At 47.5% G+C, this 21,676-nt stretch overlaps 1 protein-coding gene across 5 annotated transcripts in view; it reads right to left on the bottom strand.

Annotated features, from left to right (window-relative positions):
• Positions 1–21,676, bottom strand: part of LOC115154029 (protein Jade-1) — a 221,316-nt gene that overhangs the window by 182,323 nt on the left and 17,317 nt on the right. Inside the window, exon 1 of one of the 5 annotated variants that reach the window (XM_029699808.1) lies at positions 3,224–3,568. The exons of the other annotated variants lie outside the window; for them this stretch is intronic. Coding sequence (XP_029555668.1) covers positions 3,224–3,226 — 3 coding nt within the window. The 5' untranslated portion in view covers positions 3,227–3,568. Of the gene's footprint in view, positions 1–3,223; positions 3,569–21,676 lie in introns of those variants that run through there. 5 annotated transcript variants of the gene reach the window in all.

The following is a 21,676-nucleotide window of genomic DNA, read 5'->3' as shown; positions in this document are numbered from 1 at the left end:
TGGCTATACAACCAACTACAGAGTCATTTTCAGCAGAGTACTTCATGCACTTAAATTAACTAGCCTACTTTTTCATTTCCAAGTCAAAAAGAAATCTGCAGAGACCTCTACCGATGGAATAAACAATCTGCAGAGACCTCTACCACTGGAATAAACAATCTGCAAAGACCTCTACCGCTGGAATAAACAATCTGCAGAGACCTCTACCACTGGAATAAACAATCTGCAAAGACCTCTACCGCTGGAATAAACAATCTGCAGAGACCTCTACCGCTGGAATAAACAATCTGCAGACACCACTACCACTGGAATAAACAATCTGCAGAGACCTCTACCACTGGAATAAACAATCTGCAGACACCACTACCACTGGAATAAACAATCTGCAGAGACCTCTACCGCTGGAATAAACAATCTGCAGAGACCTCTACCACTGGAATAAACAATCTGCAGACACCACTACCACTGGAATAAACAATCTGCAGAGACCTCTACCACTGGAATAAACAATCTGCAGAGACCACTACCGCTGGAATAAACAATCTGCAGATACCTCTACCGCTGGAATAAACAATCTGCAGAGACCTCTACCGCTGGAATAAACAATCTGCAGAGACCTCTACCACTGGAATAAACAATCTGCAGATACCTCTACCGCTGGAATAAACAATCTGCAGAGACCTCTACCGATGGAATAAACAATCTGCAGAGACCTCTACCGCTGGAATAAACAATCTGCAGAGACCTCTACCACTGGAATAAACAATCTGCAGATACCTCTACCGCTGGAATAAACAATCTGCAGACACCACTACCACTGGAATAAACAATCTGCAGAGACCTCTACCGATGGAATAAACAATCTGCAGAGACCTCTACCACTGGAATAAACAATCTGCAGACACCACTACCGCTGGAATAAACAATCAGCTGAGACCACTACCGCTGGAATAAACAATCTGCAGAGACCACTACCACTGGAATAAACAATCTGCAGAGACCTCTTCCGCTGGAATAAACAATCTGCAGATACCTCTACCGCTGGAATACACAATCTGCAGAGACCTCTACCACTGGAATAAACAATCTGCAGACACCACTACCGCTGGAATAAACAATCTGCAGAGACCTCTATTGAAAGGACAAACACCTGTCAGTCACAAAGTGAGAAAACACCTGTCAGTCACAAAGTGAGAAAACACTTGTCAGTCACAAAGTGAGAAAACACTTGTCAGTCACAAAGTGAGAAAACACTTGTCAGTCACAAAGTGAGAAAACACTTGTCAGTCACAAAGTGAGAAAAGACCTGTCAGTCACAAAGTGAGAAAACACTTGTCAGTCACAAAGTGAGCAATGACATGGAAACAATGCTGGTTTGACAGTCTGCTCGGTACCTGGGTGTGTGTGCTGTGGTTGCAGTCACATTTCTACACAGAAGGAGAGAGCATGAATTTGCACGTCCCATATAATTAACATTTACATTTGAGTAATTTAGCTGACGCACTTATCCAGAGTCTCTTACAGTAGTGAGTGCATACATTTTCATACTTACAGTAGTTAGTGCATACATTTTCATACTTACAGTAGTTAGTGCATACATTTTCCTACTTACAGTAGTTAGTGCATACATTTTCCTACTTACAGTAGTTAGTGCATACATTTTCCTACTTACAGTAGTTAGTGCATACATTTTCCTACTTACAGTAGTTAGTGCATACATTTTCCTACTCACAGTAGTGAGTGCATACATTTTCTTACTTTAATGTGGTAATGATGAGTAAAAATCCACTTAGCCTATTGTTTTCTGGCACATTAATGTATTTTCTTTCGAGTGCATGCTAGTTCGATTTTCCCACTAATTGCATTTTGGAATATTCCCGCATGGCCTACAGCCATGTGCGCATTGTTGAGCTTTTAATATGAAGAAACAAAACGTTGTCAACATTTTAAGCTAAAACGGTCTGATCTATTGCATCAGCCACATGGCTTTTTTTTATATGCAGTGGTTGTATGAATTTTGGATCTGTCGTCCCAGAACTGTCCCAGAGTCCGTTTTAAAAGTAGACATATTTTATCGTCACAGGGATGATAGGACGCCCTTAATTTTGAGCCCTGAAGGGAATTGTTTTATGAAGATATAAAAAGTGTTTGGTTGTAATTGTAATTTTACAATATTTTATAGGCTACCAAGGGTGGCCAACCATCCTCCAAGACAGCCTTAAAGGGGCAGTGTAGTATTTTGAGACAGGTTTGAATATGCAAAGAGCCAATAGTCCAACAAGCTCTCACTGCAGAATCAGACATTCATCCACGTTCTCCAAAACGTCAAATTTCAAAGAGTTTATGTTGCTCCTGATGCTCTGCACTGTTCCATTTCTCCAAATGTAAAAATTGGAGTTAAGGGTTAAGTCTAGGTACTCATTCCAAATGGTTACAGTTTGGAACAGGGTAAAAACAAGAAATTAAAAACGAGTGTCCATGACTGGGATCAAACACGTAATCTTCTGATCCAGAGTCATGGGATTAAGCCCATCCACCACCCCTGTCCACAACACCCTAGCAAAACCCGATGGCAATAGCACTCACTATTGCCCCCTAGTGGCCGGTTTTGAAGACATTTTCCGACATCCTCAGGACATGGCTAGACGTCCAATTTCGACGTCAATCTTGAACGATCTCCCTGAATAGGCAGAGTGTAGCCTACATTTTTGTCTGATTCTCTATGGTAAAACACATAGTGATGCATCTTGTTTTGTAAAGTGGTTCCTTGGATCATACAATTATATAAAAGTGGTTTTGGAGACATTTTTGTTTTTGTTGGGACAAGTGCCTTGTGCTTTGGACAAGTCATAAATCTGTCCCTACTTTTCCGAAGATCAGGAACCCTTGATTTAACTCTGTTACAGGGTGTAAATCCACTTCACTTATAGTAGTTCAATAACTAAAATACATTTTTTCAAAGTCAAGGTGCCATGTCATAGCTGACACCCCATTCTTTCTGCAGACATCTTGGAATCTTAATTCAGAGCAGACGTTTACCTCCATTTTTGTAAAATGTGGTCCCATAAAAATTTAAGTGAGATTACCAGAATTCCATGTTTTTTTTTTTATTCAGTGGAAATTGTTCAAAAAGTTTTTGGTTTGTTAAACTTCGAAATCAATGTTTTTTTGTTCAGCAAACATTTTAAAGTGAAAAAACTAAGTCAAAGCGTAAATCCATTACCATGGAATTGCCCAGTAGTAGTGTGTCCTCATGCCTGCTCGCGCTACACAGAGAGGAGAGGAGACGGGCCAAAACATGCCTGGTCCTTCCCACAACAGTCTCTTCATGGTATCACTACACAGGGACATGTCTCTGCTGCCCCTGGCCTCATTGACAGGGTGCCGAGTGGCACCCACCGCGTATGCTTGAGCACACACACACCCCCTAACTGACTCAGTCACTGGGGAGGGCTGTGTGTAATGACTGAGCTGCATGGATGGAGGCCGCAGGATAAAAAGGCTGCATCCCAAAACTGTCTGAGAGTGCCAAAGTGAGCTGCCTGGTCATTTCCGTGAGTCTGTGTGTGTGTGTCTCTGCCTGGTCTTTCAAAGTGCTGAGAGATGACTGCCAAGCTCATTAGAAGACTAATTCTGACACAGAGCCTCTGAAATGGATAGTAACTGTCTGCAATCCCTGCCAGCGTGCCTGGCCTGTCTTCCTCCCTGCCAGAGTGCCTGGCCTGTCTGCCTGGCCTGGCTTGGCCTGTCTCTCCACCAACAAGTCTCAAAGCCTCTCTCCCGCTCTCCAGCTCTCCAGTAACAAGCCTCTCTCTCTCGCTCTCTCGCTCTCCAGCAACAAGCCTCCCTCTTGCTCTCTCGCTCTCCAGCAACAAGCCTCCCTCTTGCTCTCTCGCTCTCCAGCAACAAGCCTCCCTCTTGCTCTCTCGCTCTCTAGCAACAAGCCTGCCTCGCTCTCTCCCTCTCTTCAGCAACAAGCCTCTCTCTCCCTCTCCCAACAACAAGCCTCTCTCTCTCTCCCCAAAAACAAGCCTCTCTCTCCCTCTTTCCAGTAACAAGCCTCTCTCTCGCTCTCTCGCTCTCCAGCAACAAGCCTCTCCCTCTCTCACTGGCTCTCCAGCAACAAGCCTCTCTCCCTCTCTCCAGCAACAAGCCTCTCTCTACTCCAGCAACAAGCCTCTCTCTCCAGCAACAAGCCTCTCTCTCTCTCTCCAGCAACAAGCCTCTCTCTCTCTCTCCAGCAACAAGCCTCTCTCCCTCTCTCCAGCAACAATTCTCTCTCTATGTCCAGCAACAAGCCTCTCTCTCTCCAGCAACAAGCCTCTCTCTCTCTCTCCAGCAACAAGCCTCTCTCTCTCTCTCCAGCAACAAGCCCCTCTCTCTCCAGCAACAAGCCTCTCGCTCTAACCAGCAACAAGCCTCTCGCTCTCTCCAGCAACAAGCCTCTCGCTCTCGCCAGCAACAAGCCTCCCGCTCTCTCCAGCAACAAGCCACTCGCTTTCTAAAGCAACAAGCCTCGCTCTCTCCAGCAACAAGTCTCGCTCTCTCCAGCAACAAGCTTCGCTCTCTCGCTCTCTCCAGCAACACGCCTCGCTCGCTCTCTCTCTCAACAAGCCCATCTCTCTCTCTCTCTCTCTCTACAGCAACAAGCCTCGCTCTCGCTCTCTCCAGCAACAAGCCCATCTCGCTCTCTCCAGCACCAAGCCTCGCTCTCTCCAGCAACAAGCCCATCTCGCTCTCTCCAGCACCAAGCCTCTCTCTCTCTCCAGCAACAAGCCCCTCTCACTCCAGCAACAAGCCTCGCTCTCACTCCCGCTTTCTCTCCAGCAACAACCATCCCTCCCGCTCTCCAACAACAAGCCTCTCTCTCCAGCAACGAGCCTCCCTCTCTCTCCCGCAACGAGCTTCGCTCTCTATCGCAACGAGCCTCGCTCTCTCTCCAGCAACGAGCCTCCCTCTCTCTCCCGCAACGAGCCTCCCTCTCTCTCCAGCAACGAGCCTCCCTCTCTCTCGCAACGAGCCTCGCTCTCTCCCGCAACGAGCCTCCCTCTCTCTCCCGCAACGAGCCTCCCTCTCTCTCCAGCAACGAGCCTCCCTCTCTCTCTCGCAACGAGCCTCCCTCTCTCTCCCGCAACGAACCCCTCTCTCCAGCAACGAGCCCCTCTCTCCAGCAACGAGCACCTCTCTCCAGCAAATAGCCTCTCTCTCTCGCTCTCTCCAGCAACAAGCCCATCTCGCTCTAGCTCTCACCAGCAACAAGCCCATCTCGCTCTCTCCAGCACCAAGCCTCGCTCTCTCCAGCAACAAGCCCATCTCGCTCTCTCCAGCACCAAGCCTCTCTCTCTCTCTCCAGCAACAAGCCCCTCTCACTCCAGCAACAAGCCTCGCTCTCACTCCCGCTTTCTCTCCAGCAACAACCATCCCTCCCGCTCTCCAACAACAAGCCTCTCTCTCCAGCAACGAGCCTCCCTCTCTCTCCCGCAACGAGCCTCCCTCTCTCTCCAGCAACGAGGCTCCCTCTCTCTCGCAACGAGCCTCCCTCTCTCTCCCGCAACAAGTCTCGCTCTCTCTCGCAACGAGCCTCGCTCTCTCCCGCAAAGAGCCTCCCTCTCTCTCCAGCAACGAGCCTCCCTCTCTCTCCAGCAACGAGCCTCCCTCTCTCTCTCGCAACGAGCCTCCCTCTCTCTCCCGCAACGAGCCCCTCTCTCCAGCAACGAGCCCCTCTCTCCAGCAACGAGCACCTCTCTCCAGCAACTAGCCTCTCTCTCTCGCTCTCTCCAGCAACAAGCCCATCTCGCTCTAGCTCTCACCAGCAACAAGCCCATCTCGCTCTCTCCAGCACCAAGCCTCGCTCTCTCCAGCAACAAGCCTCACTCTCTCCAGCAACAAGCCTCCCACTCTCTCCAGCAACAAGCCTCACACTCCCTCCAGCAACAAGCATCCCACTCTCTCCATCAACAAGCCTCCCACTCTCTCCAACAACAAGCCTCCCACTCTTTCCTGCACCAAGCCTCCCACTCTCTCCAGCTCCCTCTCTCTCCAGCACCAAACCTCCCTCTCGCTCCAGCACCAAGCCTCTCTCTCTCTCCAGCACCACGCCCATGTCTCTCAACCACTACGCCCATCTCTCTCTCTCTCTCTCTCTCCCTCCACCAACACGCCCATCTCTCTCCCTCCAGCAACAAGCCCCTCTCTCTCTCCAGCAACGAGCCAGCAACAAGCCTCTCTCCCACTCCCTCTCTCACTCCAGCAACAAGCCTCTCTCGCTCGAGCAACAAGCCTCTCCTTCTCTCCAGCAACAAGACTCCCACTCTCTCCAGCAACAAGCCTCTCGCTCCCTCAAGCAACAAGCCTCCTGCTCTCTCCAGCAACAAGCCTCTCGCTCTCTCAAGCAACAAGCCTCTCGCTCTCTCCAGCAACAAGCCTCGCTCTCTCCAGCAACAAGCTTCGCTCTCTCGCTCTCCAGCAACAAGCCTCTCTCTCTCTCTCCAGCACCAAGCCTCCCATTCTCTCCAGCAACAAGCCTCTCTCTCTCTCTCCAGCACCAAGCCTCCCATTCTCTCCAGCAACAAGCCTATCTCTCTCCCACTCTCTCCAGCAACAAGCCTCTCGCTCTCTCCAGCAACAAGCCTCCCGCTCTCTCCAGCAACAAGCCTCTCGCTCTCTCCAGCAACAAGCCTCGCTCTCTCCAGCAACAAGCTTCGCTCTCGCTCTCTAGCAACAAGCCTCTCTCCCTCTCTCCAGCAACAAGCCTCGCTCTCTCCAGCAACAAGCCTCGCTCTCTCCAGCAACAAGCCTCTCTCGCTCTCTCCAGCAACGAGCCTCGCTCTCACTCTCTGCAGCAACAAGCCTCGCTCACACTCTCTTCAGCAACAATCCTCGCTCGCACTCTCTTCAGAAACACGTCTCACTCTCTTCAGCAACATGCCTCTGTCTCGCACCTGCAATCTCTCTAGCACCAAGCCTCGCTCTCTCCAGCACCAAGCCTCGCTCTCTACAGCAACAAGCCTCGCTCTCTACAGCAACAAGCCTCACTCTCTCCAGCAACAAGCCTCGCTCTCTCCAGCAACAAGCCTCCCTCTCTCTCCAGCAACAAGCCTCCCTCTCTATCCAGCAACAAGCCTCCCTCTCTCTCCAGCAACAAGCCTCCCTCTCTCTCCAGCAACAAGCCTCCATCTCTCACCAGCAACAAGCCTCCCTAACTCACCAGCAACAAGCCTCCCTCGCTCTCTCGATCTCTAGCAACAAACCTCGCTCTCCCTCTCTCCAGCAACAAGCCTTTCTCTCTCTCTCCAGCAACAAGCCTCACTCTCTCGCAACAAGCCTCACTATATCGCTCTCCAGCAACAAGCCTCGCTTTCCCGCTCTTCAGCAACAAGCCTACCTCTCTCGCTCCCCATCAACAAGTCTTGCTCTCTCGCTCTCCAGCAACAAGCCACTCTCGCTCTCTCCAGCAACACACCTCGCTCTCAACAAGCACATCTCTCTGTCCACGCCAATCTCTCTCCCTCCATCAACAAGCCCATCTCTCTCTTCAGCAACGAGCCTCCCTCTCTCTCCAGCAACGAGCCTCCCTCTCTCTCTCTCCAGCAACGAACCTCTCTCCCTCCCTCTCTCCAGGAACGAGCCTCGCTCCCTCCCTCGCAATCCAGCAACGAGCCACTCTCTCAGCAATGAGCCCCTCTCCCAGCAACGAGCCCCTCTCTCCAGCAACGAACCTCGCTCTCTCCCGCAACGAGCCTCTCTCTAGCAACAAGCCTCGCTCTCACTCCCTCCCTCTCTCCAGCAACAAGCCTCCCTCTCTCTCCAGCAACAATCCTCCCTCGCTCTCCCTCTCTCCAGCAACAAGCCTCTCTCCCACTCCCTCTCTCGGTCCAACAACACGCCTCCCAACTCCAGCAACAAGCCTCCCTCGCTATCTCGCTCTCCAGCAGCAACCCCCCCTACTCAGCAACAATCCTCCCTCCTTCTCCCTCTCTCCAGCAACAAGCCTCTCTCCCACTCCCTCTCTTTCTCCAGCAACACACCTCCCTACCTCCAGCAACAAGCCTCCCTCGCTCTCTCGCTCTCAAGCAACAAGGCTCTCTGTTTCCAGAAACAAGCCTCTTTCTCTCTCTCCAGCAACAAGCTTCTCTCTCCAGCAACAAGCCTCGCTCTCTCGCTCACCAGCAACAAGCCTTGCTCTCTCGCTCTCCAGCAACAAGCCTCACTCTCTCGCTCTCCAGCAACAAGCCTCGCTCTCTCGCTCTCCAGCAACAAGCCTCGCTCTCTCGCTCTCCAGCAACACGCCTCGCTCTCAACAAGCACATCTCTCTCTCGACGCCAATCTCTCTCCCTCCATCAACAAGCCCATCTCTCTCGCTCTCTCTCTCCAGCAATGAGCCTCCCTCTCTCTCTCTCCAGCAACGAACCTCGCTCCCTACCTCTCTCCAGCAATAAGCCTCGCTCCCTCCCTCTCTCCAGCAACGAGCCTCCCTCTCTCCCGCAACGAGCAACCCTCTCTCCCGCAACGAGCCTCGCTCTCTCCAGCAACAAGCCTCTCTCGCTCTCTCCAGCAACGAGCCTCGCTCTCACTCTCTGCAGCAACAATCCTCGCTCACACTCTCTCCAGCAACAAGCCTCGCTCGCATTCTCTTCAGAAACCCGTCTCACTCTCTACAGCAACACGCCTCTCTCTCTCCCGCTATCTCCAGCAACATGCCTCTGTCTCGCACCCGCAATTTCTCCAGCACCAAGCCTCGTTCTCTCAAGCACCAAGCCTCGCTCTCTACAGCAACAAGCCTCGCTCTCTCCAGCAACAAGCCTCGCTCTCTCCAGCAACAAGCCTCCCTCTCTCTCCAGCAACAAGCCTCCCTGTCTATCAGCAACAAGCCTCCCTCTCTATCCAGCAACAAGCCTCCCTCTCTCTCCAGCAACAAGCCTCCCTCTCTCCAGCAACAAGCCTCCATCTCTCACCAGCAACAAGCCTCGCTCTCTCGCTCTCTCCAGTCACAAGCCTCCCTCTCTCGCTCTTTCCAGCAACAAGCCTCCCTCTCTCTCCAGCACCTAGCCTCCCTCTCTCTCCAGCACCAAGCCTCCCTCTCTCTCCAGCACCAAGCCTCCTTCTCTCTCCAGCAACAAGCCTCCCACTTTCTCCAGCAACAATCCTCCCTCCTTCTCCCTCTCTCCAGCAACAAGCCTCTCTCCCACTCCCTCTCTCGCTCCAGCAACACGCCTCCCTATATCCAGCAACAAGCCTCCCTCGCTCTCTCACATTCAAGCAACAAGCCACTCTGTTTCCAGAAACAAGTCTCTTTCTCTCTCTCCAGCAACAATCCTCCCTCCTTCTCCCTCTCTCCAGCAACAAGCCTCTCTCCCACTCCCTCTCTCGCTCAAGCAACACGCCTCCCTATATCCAGCAACAAGCCTCCCTCGCTCTCTCCTACTCAAGCAACAAGCCACTCTGTTTCCAGAAACAAGTCTCTTTCTCTCTCTCCAGCAACAAGCCTCGCTCTTTCTCCAGCAACAAGCCTCGCTCTCTCGCTATCCAGCAACAAGCCTTGCTCTTTCGCTCTCCAGCAACAAGCCTCGCTCTCTCGCTCTCCAGCAACAAGCCTCGCTCTCTCGCTCTCCAGCAACAAGCTTTGCTCTCTCGCTCTCCAGCAACAAGCCTCGCTCTCAACATGCACATCTCTCTCCCACTCCCTCTCTCGCTCCAGCAACACGCCTCCCTACCTCCAGCAACAAGCCTCCCTCGCTCTCAAGCAACAAGGCTCTCTGTTTCCAGAAACAAGCCTCTTTCTCTCTCTCCAGCAACAAGCTTCTCTCTCTCCAGCAACAAGCCTCGCTCTTTCTCCAGCAACAAGCCTCGCTCTCTCTCTCTCCAGCAACAAGCCTCGCTCTCTCGCTCTCCAGCAACAAGCCTCGCTCTCTCGCTCTCCAGCAACAAGCCTCGCTCTCTCGCTCTCCAGCAACAAGCCTCACTCTCTCGCTCTCCAGCAACAAGCCTCGCTCTCTCGCTCTCCAGCAACAAGCCTCGCTCTCTCGCTCTCCAGCAACACGCCTCGCTCTCAACAAGCACATCTCTCTCTCGACGCCAATCTCTCTCCCTCCATCAACAAGCCCATCTCTCTCGCTCTCTCTCTCCAGCAACGAGCCTCCCTCTCTCTCTCTCCAGCAACGAACCTCGCTCCCTACCTCGCTCATACTCTCTACAGCAACACGCCTCTCTGTCTCAAGCACCAAGCCTCGCTCTCTACAGCATCAAGCCTCGCTCTCTCCAGCAACAAGCCTCCCTCTCACTCCAGCAACAAGCCTCCCTGTCTATCCAGCAACAAGCCTCGCTCTCTCGCTCTCCAGCAACAAGCCTTGCTCTTTCGCTCTCCAGCAACAAGCCTCGCTCTCTCGCTCTCCAGCAACAAGCCTCGCTCTCTCGCTCTCCAGCAACAAGCCTTGCTCTCTCGCTCTCCAGCAACATGCCTCGCTCTCAACAAGCACATCTCTCTCTCCACGCCAATCTCTCTCCCTCCATCAACAAGCCCATCTCTCTCTCTCTCTCTCTCCAGCAACGAGCCTCCCTCTCTCTCTCTCCAGCAACGAGCCTCCCTCTCTCTCTCTCTCCAGCAATGAGCACCTCTCTCCAGCAACACGCCTCGCTCTCCAGCAACGAGTCTCGCTCTCCAGCAACGAGCCTCGCTCTCTCCCGCAACGATCAACCCTCTCTCCCGCAACGATCCCAGCTCTCTCCCGCAACAAGCCTCGCTCTCACTCTTTGCAGCAACAAGCCTCGCTCGCACTCTCTTATGAAACAAGCCTCTCTCTCTCTCCAGCAACAAGCCTCCCACTTCCTCCAGAAACAAGCCTCCCACCCCCTCCAGCAACAAGCATCCCTCTCCCTCCAGCAACAATCCTCCCTCTCTCTCCAGCAACAAGCCTCCCTCTCTCTCCAGCACAAAGCCTCCCTCTCTCTCCAGCACCAAGCCTCGCTCCCTCCAGCAACAAGCATCCCACTCTCTCCAGCAACAAGCCTCCCACTCTCTCCAGCAACATGACTCCCACTCTCTCCAGCAACAAGCCTCCCACTCTCTCCAGCAACAACCCTCCCACTCTCTTCAAAAACAAGCCTCCCACTCTCTCCAGCACAAAGCCTCCCTCTCCTTCCAGCAACAAGCTTCCCTCTCTATCCAGCAACAAGCCTTCCACTCTCTTCAAAAACAAGCCTCCCACTCTCTCCAGCACAAGGCCTCCCTCTCCTTCCAGCACCAAGCCTCCCTCTCTCTCCAGCACCAAGCCTCCCTCTCTCTTCAGCACCAAGCCTCCCTCTCTCTCCAGCACCAAGACTCCCACTCTCTCCAGCAACAAGCCCATTTCACTCTCTAGCAACAAGCCCATCTCTCTCTCTCTCTCGCTCTCTCTCTCCAGCAACGAGCCTCCTTCTCTCTCTCTCCAGCAACGAGCCTCCTTCTCTCTCTCTCTCTCCAGCAACGAGCCTCCTTCTCTCTCTCTCCAGCAACGAGCCTCGCTCCCGCCGTCTCTCTCCAGCAAAAAGACCCTCTTTCCAGCAACGAGCCGATCTCTCCAGCAACAAGCCCCTTTTTTCTCCAGCATCGAGCCCCTCTCTCCAGCAACGAGCCCCCCCCTCTCTCTCTCTCTCTCTCTCTCCAGCAACAAGCCCTCACTCCAGCAACACGCCTCCCTCTCGCTATCTCCAGCTACAAGCCTCGCTCTCGCACTCTCCAGCAAAAAGCCTCGCTCTCGCTCGCTACAGCAACAATCCTCGCTCTCGCTATCTCCAGCAACAAGCCTCGCTCTCTCCAGCAACAAGCCTCTCTCTTCCTCTCTCTCTCCACCAACATGCCTCGCTCTCACTCCCTCCCTCTCTCCCTAGCAACACGCCTCCCTCTCTCTCCCTCTCTCCAGCAACAAGCCTTCCTCCATGTCCCTCTCTCTCCAGCAACAAGCATCCCACTCCCTCCAGCAACACACCTCGCTCTCACTCCCTCCCTCTCTCTCTCTCCAGCAACAAGGCCCTCTCTCCAGCAACGAGCATCTATCTCTCCATCTCTCTCTCCAGCAACAAGCCTCGCTCTGTTTCTCCCTCTCGCTCTCTCCAGCAACAAGCCTCGCTCTCGCTCTCTCCAGCAACAACCCCTCTCTCCAGCAACGAGACTTGCTCTCTCCAGCAACGAGACTTGCTCCCTCCAGCAACAAGCCTCACTCTCACTCTCTCCAGCAACACGCCTCTCTCTCTTCCTCTCTCCCTCTAGCAACACGCCTCGCTCTCACTCTTTCTAGCAACACACCTCGCTCTCAGACCCAGACCTCAAAAGTGGTCTCCTGATGTGGTTTAAGCATTGTTGTGGAATTAGAAGACAACATTTATTTGTTTTTCTATTAACAAAAATGTGATTAAGAGCAAACACCTGAAAAAACTAAAAACGGAGAAAACAGAATTTGGGAAAAAACAGGAATCAGGCAAAAAATATAAAAGTGATTTATTGGGCACTATGCTCTGCCTCCCCGGGAACCTAACAGAACAGCAAGCCGGTTATTTTTGGAGATGGATAAGCAGGAAAGGAGAGAGAGAAAAGAGAGAGAGAGAGCGAGAGTGAGAGACAAGACTGAGTAAAGCAGGCAGAAATAGAAATAGAGAAAAAGAGGCAGGCAGAGAGAGAGCCAGAGAGGGCGACACAGACAGAGAGGTAGTTAGCCAATAGCACAGCGAAGGGTGAGACTGAGGATATCTGCTCTGTAGATATGCATGTCTGATTCCCCATCCATCCACAGAGAGAATGGAGTACAGTGAGTCAGGAAAGACAGAAACAGCATATGAGAGGAGAGAAGCATCAGTGAGTTAGTAGTAGTGGCGTATGCCACCCTGTAGCCCGGCAGGGCTTGCAATTCTCTGCTCTGTGAGCCTCTGAATGAGAGGCAGCCAGGACTCGAAGAATGACATGATCACAGGCACTACTGTGTCATGGAGTCTTTACCCCAGCTAGGACACACACACATCTACATTAAAGTCGATGCTACCATGATTACGGATAGTCCTGAATCAATCGTGAATAATGATGAGTGAGAAGGTGAGACGCACAAATATCATACCCCCTCCAAAAATAATAACCTCCCGTTATTGTAATGGTGAAAGGTATTTGTATTTATTATGGATCCCCAATAGTTCCTGCCAAGGCAGCAGCTACTCTTCCTGGGGTTTATTATGGATCCTCATTAGTTCCTGCCAAGGCAGCAGCTACTCTTCCTGGAGTTTATTATGGATCCTCATTAGTTCCTGCCAAGGCAGCAGCTACTCTTCCTGGAGTTTATTATGGATCCTCATTAGTTCCTGCCAAGGCATCAGCTACTCTTCCTGGGCTCTAGCAAAACTAAGGCAGTTATACAATTTTAAAAACATTACTATACATTCATAACAGAACTCACAACACACTAAGCGTGTACCTTCAGGCCCATACTCCACTACCACATATCTACAACACATAATCCACGTGTACGTATGTATATAGTGCATATGTTACCGTGTGTATGCATGTGTCTGTGCCAATGTTTGTGTTACTTCACAGTCCCCGCTGTTCCATAAGGTGTATTTTTTATCTGTTCTTTAAATCTGATTCTACTGCTTGCATCAGTTACCTGATGTGGAATAGAGTTCCATGTTGTCATGGCTCTATGTAGTAGCGGTCGACCGATTAATCGGAATGGCCGATTAATTAGGACCGATTTCAAGATTTCATAACAATCGGTAATCGACATTTTTTGACACCGATTATGGCCGATTACATTGCACTCCACGAGGAGACTGCGTGGCAGGCTGACTACCTGTTACACGAGTGTACCAAGGAGCCAAGGTAAGGTGCTAGCTAGCATTAAACGTATCTTATAAAAAACAATCAATCTTAACATAATCACTAGTTAACTACACATGGTTGATGATATTACTAGTTTATCTAGCTTGTCCTGCATTGCATATAATCGATGCGGTGCCTGTTAATTTATCATTGAATCACAGCCTAATTCGCCAAACGGGTGATTTAACAAGTGCCTTCGCGAAAAAAGCACTGTCATTGCACCAATGTGTACCTAACCATAAACATCAACGCCTTTCTTAAAATCAATACACAAGAATATATTTTTAAACCTGCATATTTAGTTAATATTACCTGCTAACATGAATTGCTTTTAACTAGGGAAATTGTGTCATTTCTCTTGCGTTCTGTGCAACAGAGTCAGGGTATATGTAGCAGTTTGGGCCGCCTGGCTCGATGCAAACTGTGTGAAGACCATTTCTTCCAAACAAAGACAGCCAACTTCGCCAAACGGGGGATGATTTAACAAAAGCGCATTTGCGAAAAAAGCACAATCGTTGCACGAATGTACCTAACCTGCATATTTAGTTAAAAGAAATTAATGTTAGCAGGCAATATTAACTAGGCAAATTGTGTCACTTCTCTTGCGTTAATTGCACGCAGAGTCAGGGTATATGCAACAGTTTGGGCCGCCTTGCTTGTTGCGAACTAATTTGCCAGAATTTTACATAATTATGACATAACATTGAAGGTTGTAATATGTAACAGCAATATTTAGACTTATGGATACCACCCGTTAGATAAAATACGGAATGGTTCCGTATTTCACTGAAAGAATAAACGTTTTGTTTTCGAAATGATAGTTTCCGGATTTGACCATATTAATGACCTAAGGCTCATATTTCTGTGTGTTATTATATTATAATTAAGTCTATGATTAGATAGCGCAGTCTGACTGAGTGGTGGTAGGCTGCAGCAGGCTTGTAAGCATTAATTCAAACAGCACTTTCCTGCGTTTGCCAGCAGCTCTTCGCAATGCTTCAAGCATTGCGCTGTTTATGACTTCAAGCCTATCAACTCCTGAGATTAGGCTGGCAATACTAAAGTACCTACTAGAACATCCAATAGTCAAAAGGTATACAAATCGTATAGAGAGAAATAGTCCCATAATAACTACAACCTAAAACTTCTTACCTGGGAGTATTGAAAACTCATGTTAAAAGGAACCACCAGCTTTCATATGTTCTCATGTTCTGAGCAAGGAACTTAAACGTTAGCTTTTTTATATGGCACATATTGCACTTTTACTTTCTTCTCCAACACTTTGTTTTTGCATTATTTAAACCAAATTGAACATGTTTCATTATTTATTTGAGACTAAATAGATTTTATTGATGTATTATATTAAGTTAAAATAAAAGTGTTCATTGTTCATTCAGTATTGTTCTAATTGTCATTATTACAAATATATATATAAAAATCAACCGATTAATCGGTATCGGCTTTTTTTGGTCCTCCAATAATCGGTATCGGTGTTGAAAAAATCATCAGTCGACCTCTACTACGTAGTACTGTGCGCCTCCCATAGTCTGTTCTGAACTTGGGGACTGTGAAGAGACCTCTGGTGGCATGTCTTGTGGGGTATGCATGAGTGTCCGAGCTGTGTGCCAGTAGTTTAAACAGACAGCTCTGTGCTTTCAACATGTCAATACCTCGCACAAATACAAGTTGTGAATAAGTCAATCTCTCCTCCACTTTGAGCCAGGAGAGATTGACATGCATATTATTAATGTTAGCTCTCTGTGTACATTCAAGGGCCAGCCGTGCTGCCCTGTTCTGAGCCAATTGCAATTTTCCTAAGGTCCTCTTTGTGGCACCTGACCACACGACTGAACAGTAGTCCAGGTGCGACAAAACTAGAGCCTGTAGGATCTGCCTTGTTGATAGTGCTGTTAAGAATGCAGAGCAGTGCTTTGTTATGGACAGACCTCTCCCCATCCTAGCTACTATTGTATCAATATGTTTAGACCATGACAGTTTACAATCCAGGGTTACTCCAAGCAGTTTAGTCACCTCAACTTGCTTAATTTCCACATTATTTATTACAAGATATAGTTGATTTTTCCTAAATACAATGCTTTTAGGTTTTGAAATATTTAGGACTAACTTAATCCTTGCCACCCATTCTGAAACTAACTGCAGCTCTTTAAGTGTTGCAGTCATTTCAGTCGCTGTAGTAGCTGACGTGTATAGTGTTGAGTCATCCGTATCCATCGACACACTGGCTTTACTCAAAGCCAGTTGCATGTCATTAGTAAAGATTGAAAAAAGAAAGGGGCCTAGACAGCTGCCCTGGGGAATTCCTGATTCTACCTGGATAATGTTGGAGAGCCTTCCATTAAAGTACACCCTCTGTGTTCTGTTAGACAGGGAACTCTTTATCCATAATATAGCAGGGGGTATAAAGTCATAGCACATACATTTTACCAGCAGCAGACTATGATCGATAATGTCAAAAGCTGCAAGTTGTCAGACACCGGTGGCTTGTCATTGTTGATAGACAACAATAATTTTTTCACCTCTTCCACACTCACTTTACGGATTTCAAAATTACAATTCTTGTCTTTCATCATTTGGTCAGATATACTTGGATGTGTAGAGTCAGCGTTTGTTGCTGGCATGTCATGCCGAAGTTTGCTAATCTTGCCAACTAAAAAAATCATTAAAGTAAAGCAATATCAGTCGGTTTTGTAATGAATGATACATCTGATTCAATGAATGATGGAGCTGAGTTTGCCTTTTTTCCCAAATTGTCATTGAAGGTGCTCCAAAGCTTTTTACTATTGTTCTTTGTCATTGATCTTTGTTTCATAGTGTGGATTGTTCTCAACCATACCATTTTTCAATTCCTCGTCAATCCACGGGGATCTAGCGGTTTTTAGTAATTTTCTTAAATGGGTGCATGCATATTGGTAACGGGGATAACCAATTTCATGAATGTGTCAAGTGCAACGTCTGTTTGCGCCTCATTACACACCACGGACCAACAGATATTCTTTACATCAACAACATAGGAATCACAACAAAAAACGTATTGTATGACCTCTTATACACTACATTAGACCCAGCCTTTGGAACTTTGGTTTTCCTAGATGTGATCACTCCATCCGATGGATCTGGATACTGCTTTCAAGCACATTTCTCCAGCATTAGTAAAGATGTGATCAATACATGTTGATGATTTCATTCCTGTGCGGTTTGTAACTACCCTGGTAGGTTGATTGATAACCTGAACCATGTTGCGGGCACTAGTTTGAAGCTTTTTCTTGAGTGGGCAGCTTGAAAGACAGTCAATATTTAACTCTCACTGAAAATATACCTTGGTTGATATCACATGCATTATCAAGTATTTCACAGGTTATCCAGATACTGACTGTTAGCACTTGGTGTTCTATAGCAGCTTCCCACAAGAATGAGCTTTAGGTGAGGCAGATGAACCTGTAGCCATATTACTTCAACAGTATTTAACATGAGATCCTCTAATCTTTAAAGGAATGTGGTTCTGAATATAAACAACAACACCTCCACCACTGGCATTTCTGTATTTTCTGTAAATGTTATAACCTTGTATTGCTACCACTGTATCAAAGGTATTGTCTAAGTGAGTTTCGGAGATAGTCAGAATATGAATGTCATCTGTTACTAGCAAGTTATTAATTTCATGAACCTTGTTTCTTAAGCTACATAAGTTAACATGGGTTATTTTGAGCACTTTTCTGGGATGCTTGCTTGTTTTCATTGTTTTACTGGGAAGCTTAGCATAAGTAGATATACTCATGTTATTTATGTTAGTGGACTTCCTAATAGGGCACACCGCCTCAGTGGAAACCGCCTAACATCGTAAAACTGGTTCATAGACACATGATTACTGCATACAATAGCTGTAGGATCAGCAGAGGCATTCAGAGGGACATAAATTAGGTTACTTTCATTGTGTCTACCAATACCCCTTGTATAATGTACATTTGCTAAAGCATTATGATGACTCAGCGACACAATGGTAGGGATTTTAATTTATTTTTGACAAGATGGCGCCGGAGAATATATACTTCTGTATACTTCTGGCCCTTCTTTGGACACTGTGTTAACAACCCTCCAGACGAGCTTCAATGCCATTCAACTCTCCTTCCGTGGCCTCCAACTGCTCCTAAACACAAGTAAAACTAAATGCATGCTCTTCAACCGATCGCTGCCTGCACCTGCCCGCCCATTCAGCATAACTTCTCTGGACGGTTCTAACTTAGAATTTGTGGACAACTACAAATACCTAGGTGTCTGGTTAGACTGTAAACTCTCCTTCCAGACTCACATCAATCATCTCCAATCCAAAGTGAAATCTAGAATTGGCTTCCTATTTCGCAACAAAGCATCCTTCACTCATGCTGCCAAACATACCCTCGTAAAACTGACCATCCTACCAATCCTCGACTTCGGCGATGTCATTTACAAAATAGCCTCCAATACCCTACTCAACAAGCTGGATGCAGTCTATCACAGTGCCATCCGTTTTGTCACCAAAGCCCCATATACAACCCACCACTGCGATCTGTATGCTCTCGTTGGCTGGCCTTCACTTCATAATCGTCGCCAAACACATTGGCTCCAGGTCATCTACAAGACCCTGCTAGGTAAAGTCCCCCCTTATCTCCGCTCACTGGTCACCATAGCAGCACCCACCTGTAGCACGCGCTCCAGAAGGTATATCTCTCTGGTCACCCCTAAAGCCAACTCCTCCTTTGGTCGTCTCTCCTTCCAGTTCTCTGCTGCCAACGACTGGAACGAACTACAAAAATCTCTGAAATTGGAAACACTTATCTCCCTCACTAGCTTTAAGCACCAGCTGTCAGAGCAGCTCACAGATCACTGCACCTGTACATAGCCGATCTATAATTTAGCCCAAACTACTACCTCTTCCCCTACTGTATTTATTTATTTTATTTATTTTGCTCCTTTGCACCATATTATTTATATTTGAACTTTGAACTTTCTTCAAACTACAAATCTACCATTCCAGTATTTTTCTTGCTATACTTTATTTACTTTGCCACCATGGCATTTTTTGCTTTTACCTCCCTTATCTCACATCATTTGCTCACATTGTATATAGTCTTATTTTTTTTTCTACTGTATTATTGACTGTATGTTGTTTACTCCATGTGTAACTCTGTGTTGTTGTATGTTGTCGAACTGCTTTGCTTTATCTTGGCCAGGTCACAATTGTAAATGAGAACTTGTTCTCAACTTGCCTACCTGGTTAAATAAAGGTGAAATAAAAAATAAATAAAATAAAAAGAACAAGACTGACGTTTTACGTATTTCTAACCAATTGTGTTTTTTTTGTTTGTAACTTTTTTTTTTAACTTATTTTGCACATAATGTTGCTGCCACCATCTCTTATGACTGAAAATAACTTCTGGACATCAGGACTGCGATTACTCACCACGGACTGGCAGAATCCTTTTTTTCCTTGAATGAGGCCGACGCGCCCGTTGTGAATGATATACTGCTTCCCCGGGAACAGGCCCAGATCCCTGCCATTTACATTAAGAGAAGGCGGGAAAAAAGGGTCCAGAGGGCTGGGTGCCTTCTGAGAATTCGTAGGCGATTGAATAAACCCCCACTTCCTTCCATTCTGCTAGCAAACGTGCAATCTTTGGAAAATAAAATCAATGACCTACACGGAAGATTAAAATACCAATGGGACATTCAAAACAGTAATATCTTATGCTTCAAGGTGTCGTGGCTGAACGACGACATTATCAATATAAAGCTGGCTGGTTATACGCTGTATCAGCAGGACAGAACAGCATACTCTGGTAAGACAAGGGGCGGCGGACTATGTATTTTTGTAAATAACAGCTGGTGCACGATATCTAAGGAAATCTCAAGGTTTTGCTCGCCTGAGGGAGACTATCTCATGATAAGCTGTTGACCACACTATCTACCTAGAGAGTATTCATCTGTATTTTCATAGCCGTCTACATACCACCACAGACTGATGCTGGCAATAGACCGCACTGAATGAGCTATATTCTTTTATTTCTCATTGATAAGTTATTGTCTCAACGCAGCCTTAATGCTGTGAAAGGATCCAGATGATTTGGGTGGATCCCATCCTCCTTATAAAATGTGTTTTGTTTCCAAAAGGTATCGAAATCGTCAGCAAAAGTTACACCCATTGAGCTGCAATAATCACATAGCTAGTTGTGAAGAGAAATAATCCTGCTAAAGTATTCAATGCCACGATTCAGAGAGGGCACAGGGCCAGATATGATATATTTGTGCGTCTAACTTTTGCACTTGTCACTATCCCAATACTTTTGGAGCTCACCGTATACAGACTGAGTGTACAAAACATTACGAACACCTGCTCTTTCCATGACAGACTATCCAGGTGAAAGCCCTTATTGATGTCACATGTTAAATCCACTTCAAATCAGTGTAGATGAAGAGGAGGAAACAGGTTAAGGAAGGATTTTTAAGCCTTGAGACATGGATTGTGTATGCGTGCCGTTCAGAACGTGAATGGGCAGGACAAAAGATTGAAGTGCCTTTGAACGGGGTACGGTATTAGGTACCAGGCGCACTTGTTTGTGTCAAGAACTGCAACTCCGCTGGGTTTTTCATGCTCAACTGTTTCCCGTGTTACTCAAGAATGGTCCACTACCCAAAGGACATCCAGTCAACTTGACACAAATGTGGGAAGCATTGCAGTCAACACGGGCCAGTATCCCTGTGTGTAACGGCTGTCTGTTGAAGTAGACCAAGGTGCAGCGGAGTTAGTGTTCATCTTTGAATTTTAATAAACGAACGAACACGATACAACACAAAACAAGAAAACCGACAGCCAAACAGTCCTGTCAGGTGCAAAACACTAAACAGAAACAATCCCCCACAAAACCCAAAGGAAAAACAGGCTCCTTATGTGTGACTCCCAATCAGCAACAACGAACTACAGCTGTGCCTGATTGGGAGCCACACACGGCCCAAAACAAAGAAATACAAAAACATAGAAAAATGAACATAGAACGCCCACCCAATGTAACACCCTGGCCTAACCAAAATAAAGAACAAAAACCCCTCTCTATGGCCAGGGCGTTACACTGTGGAACGCTTTCGACACCTTGTAGAGTCCATGCCTGACCAATTGAGGCTGTTCTGAAGGCAAAACCAGGGGGTGCAACTCAATAGGAAGGTGTTCTTATATATATATGTGTGTGTACCGGTCAAAGGTTTGGACACACCTACTCATGCCAGGGTTTTTCTTTATTTTTACTATTTCTACATTGTAGAATAATAGTGAAAACATCAAAACTATGAAATAACACATATGGAATCATGTAGTAACCAAAAAAGTATTAAACAAATCAAAACATATTTAATATTGTTCAAAGTATCATAGAGGAAGAGAAAAATCGAGAGGTTTCACTCTCGCCAAATCTGTCCAAAATGAGCCCAATGCGTTTCAATGGGCCTAAACTTGTCGCCTGCCTTACCGCCTTGAGACGACTCCCATTGTTGGGACGACTCCCATTGCTGAGATGACTCCCATTGTTAGGGCGAAAACATAAGCATCTTGTCATTATATACAGTTCTCTGATAGTATTTTCTGTTGGTCATGTCAATTTACTGTTGGATTTTGTTTTGCCGTTTGTTCACCAGTTAATGAGGGTCAGTTAGTCAGCAGAAAAATTGTCAGAAATTTGCATCCCTAGCTACAACCTCAGTGCATCATCCAAACCATTATATATTTGTTGCTCATTTGCTCGCAGCCTGGTCCCTAGGCTGTGTTTGGTCTGTGGTGAGGTCACGCTGTG

The sequence above is a fragment of the Salmo trutta genome, chromosome 19 (assembly GCF_901001165.1).
Source record: "Salmo trutta chromosome 19, fSalTru1.1, whole genome shotgun sequence".
Taxonomy (NCBI): domain Eukaryota; kingdom Metazoa; phylum Chordata; class Actinopteri; order Salmoniformes; family Salmonidae; genus Salmo; species Salmo trutta.
The sequence above is the reverse complement of the archived record's forward strand: the minus strand, read 5'-3'. Positions and strand labels throughout refer to the sequence as shown.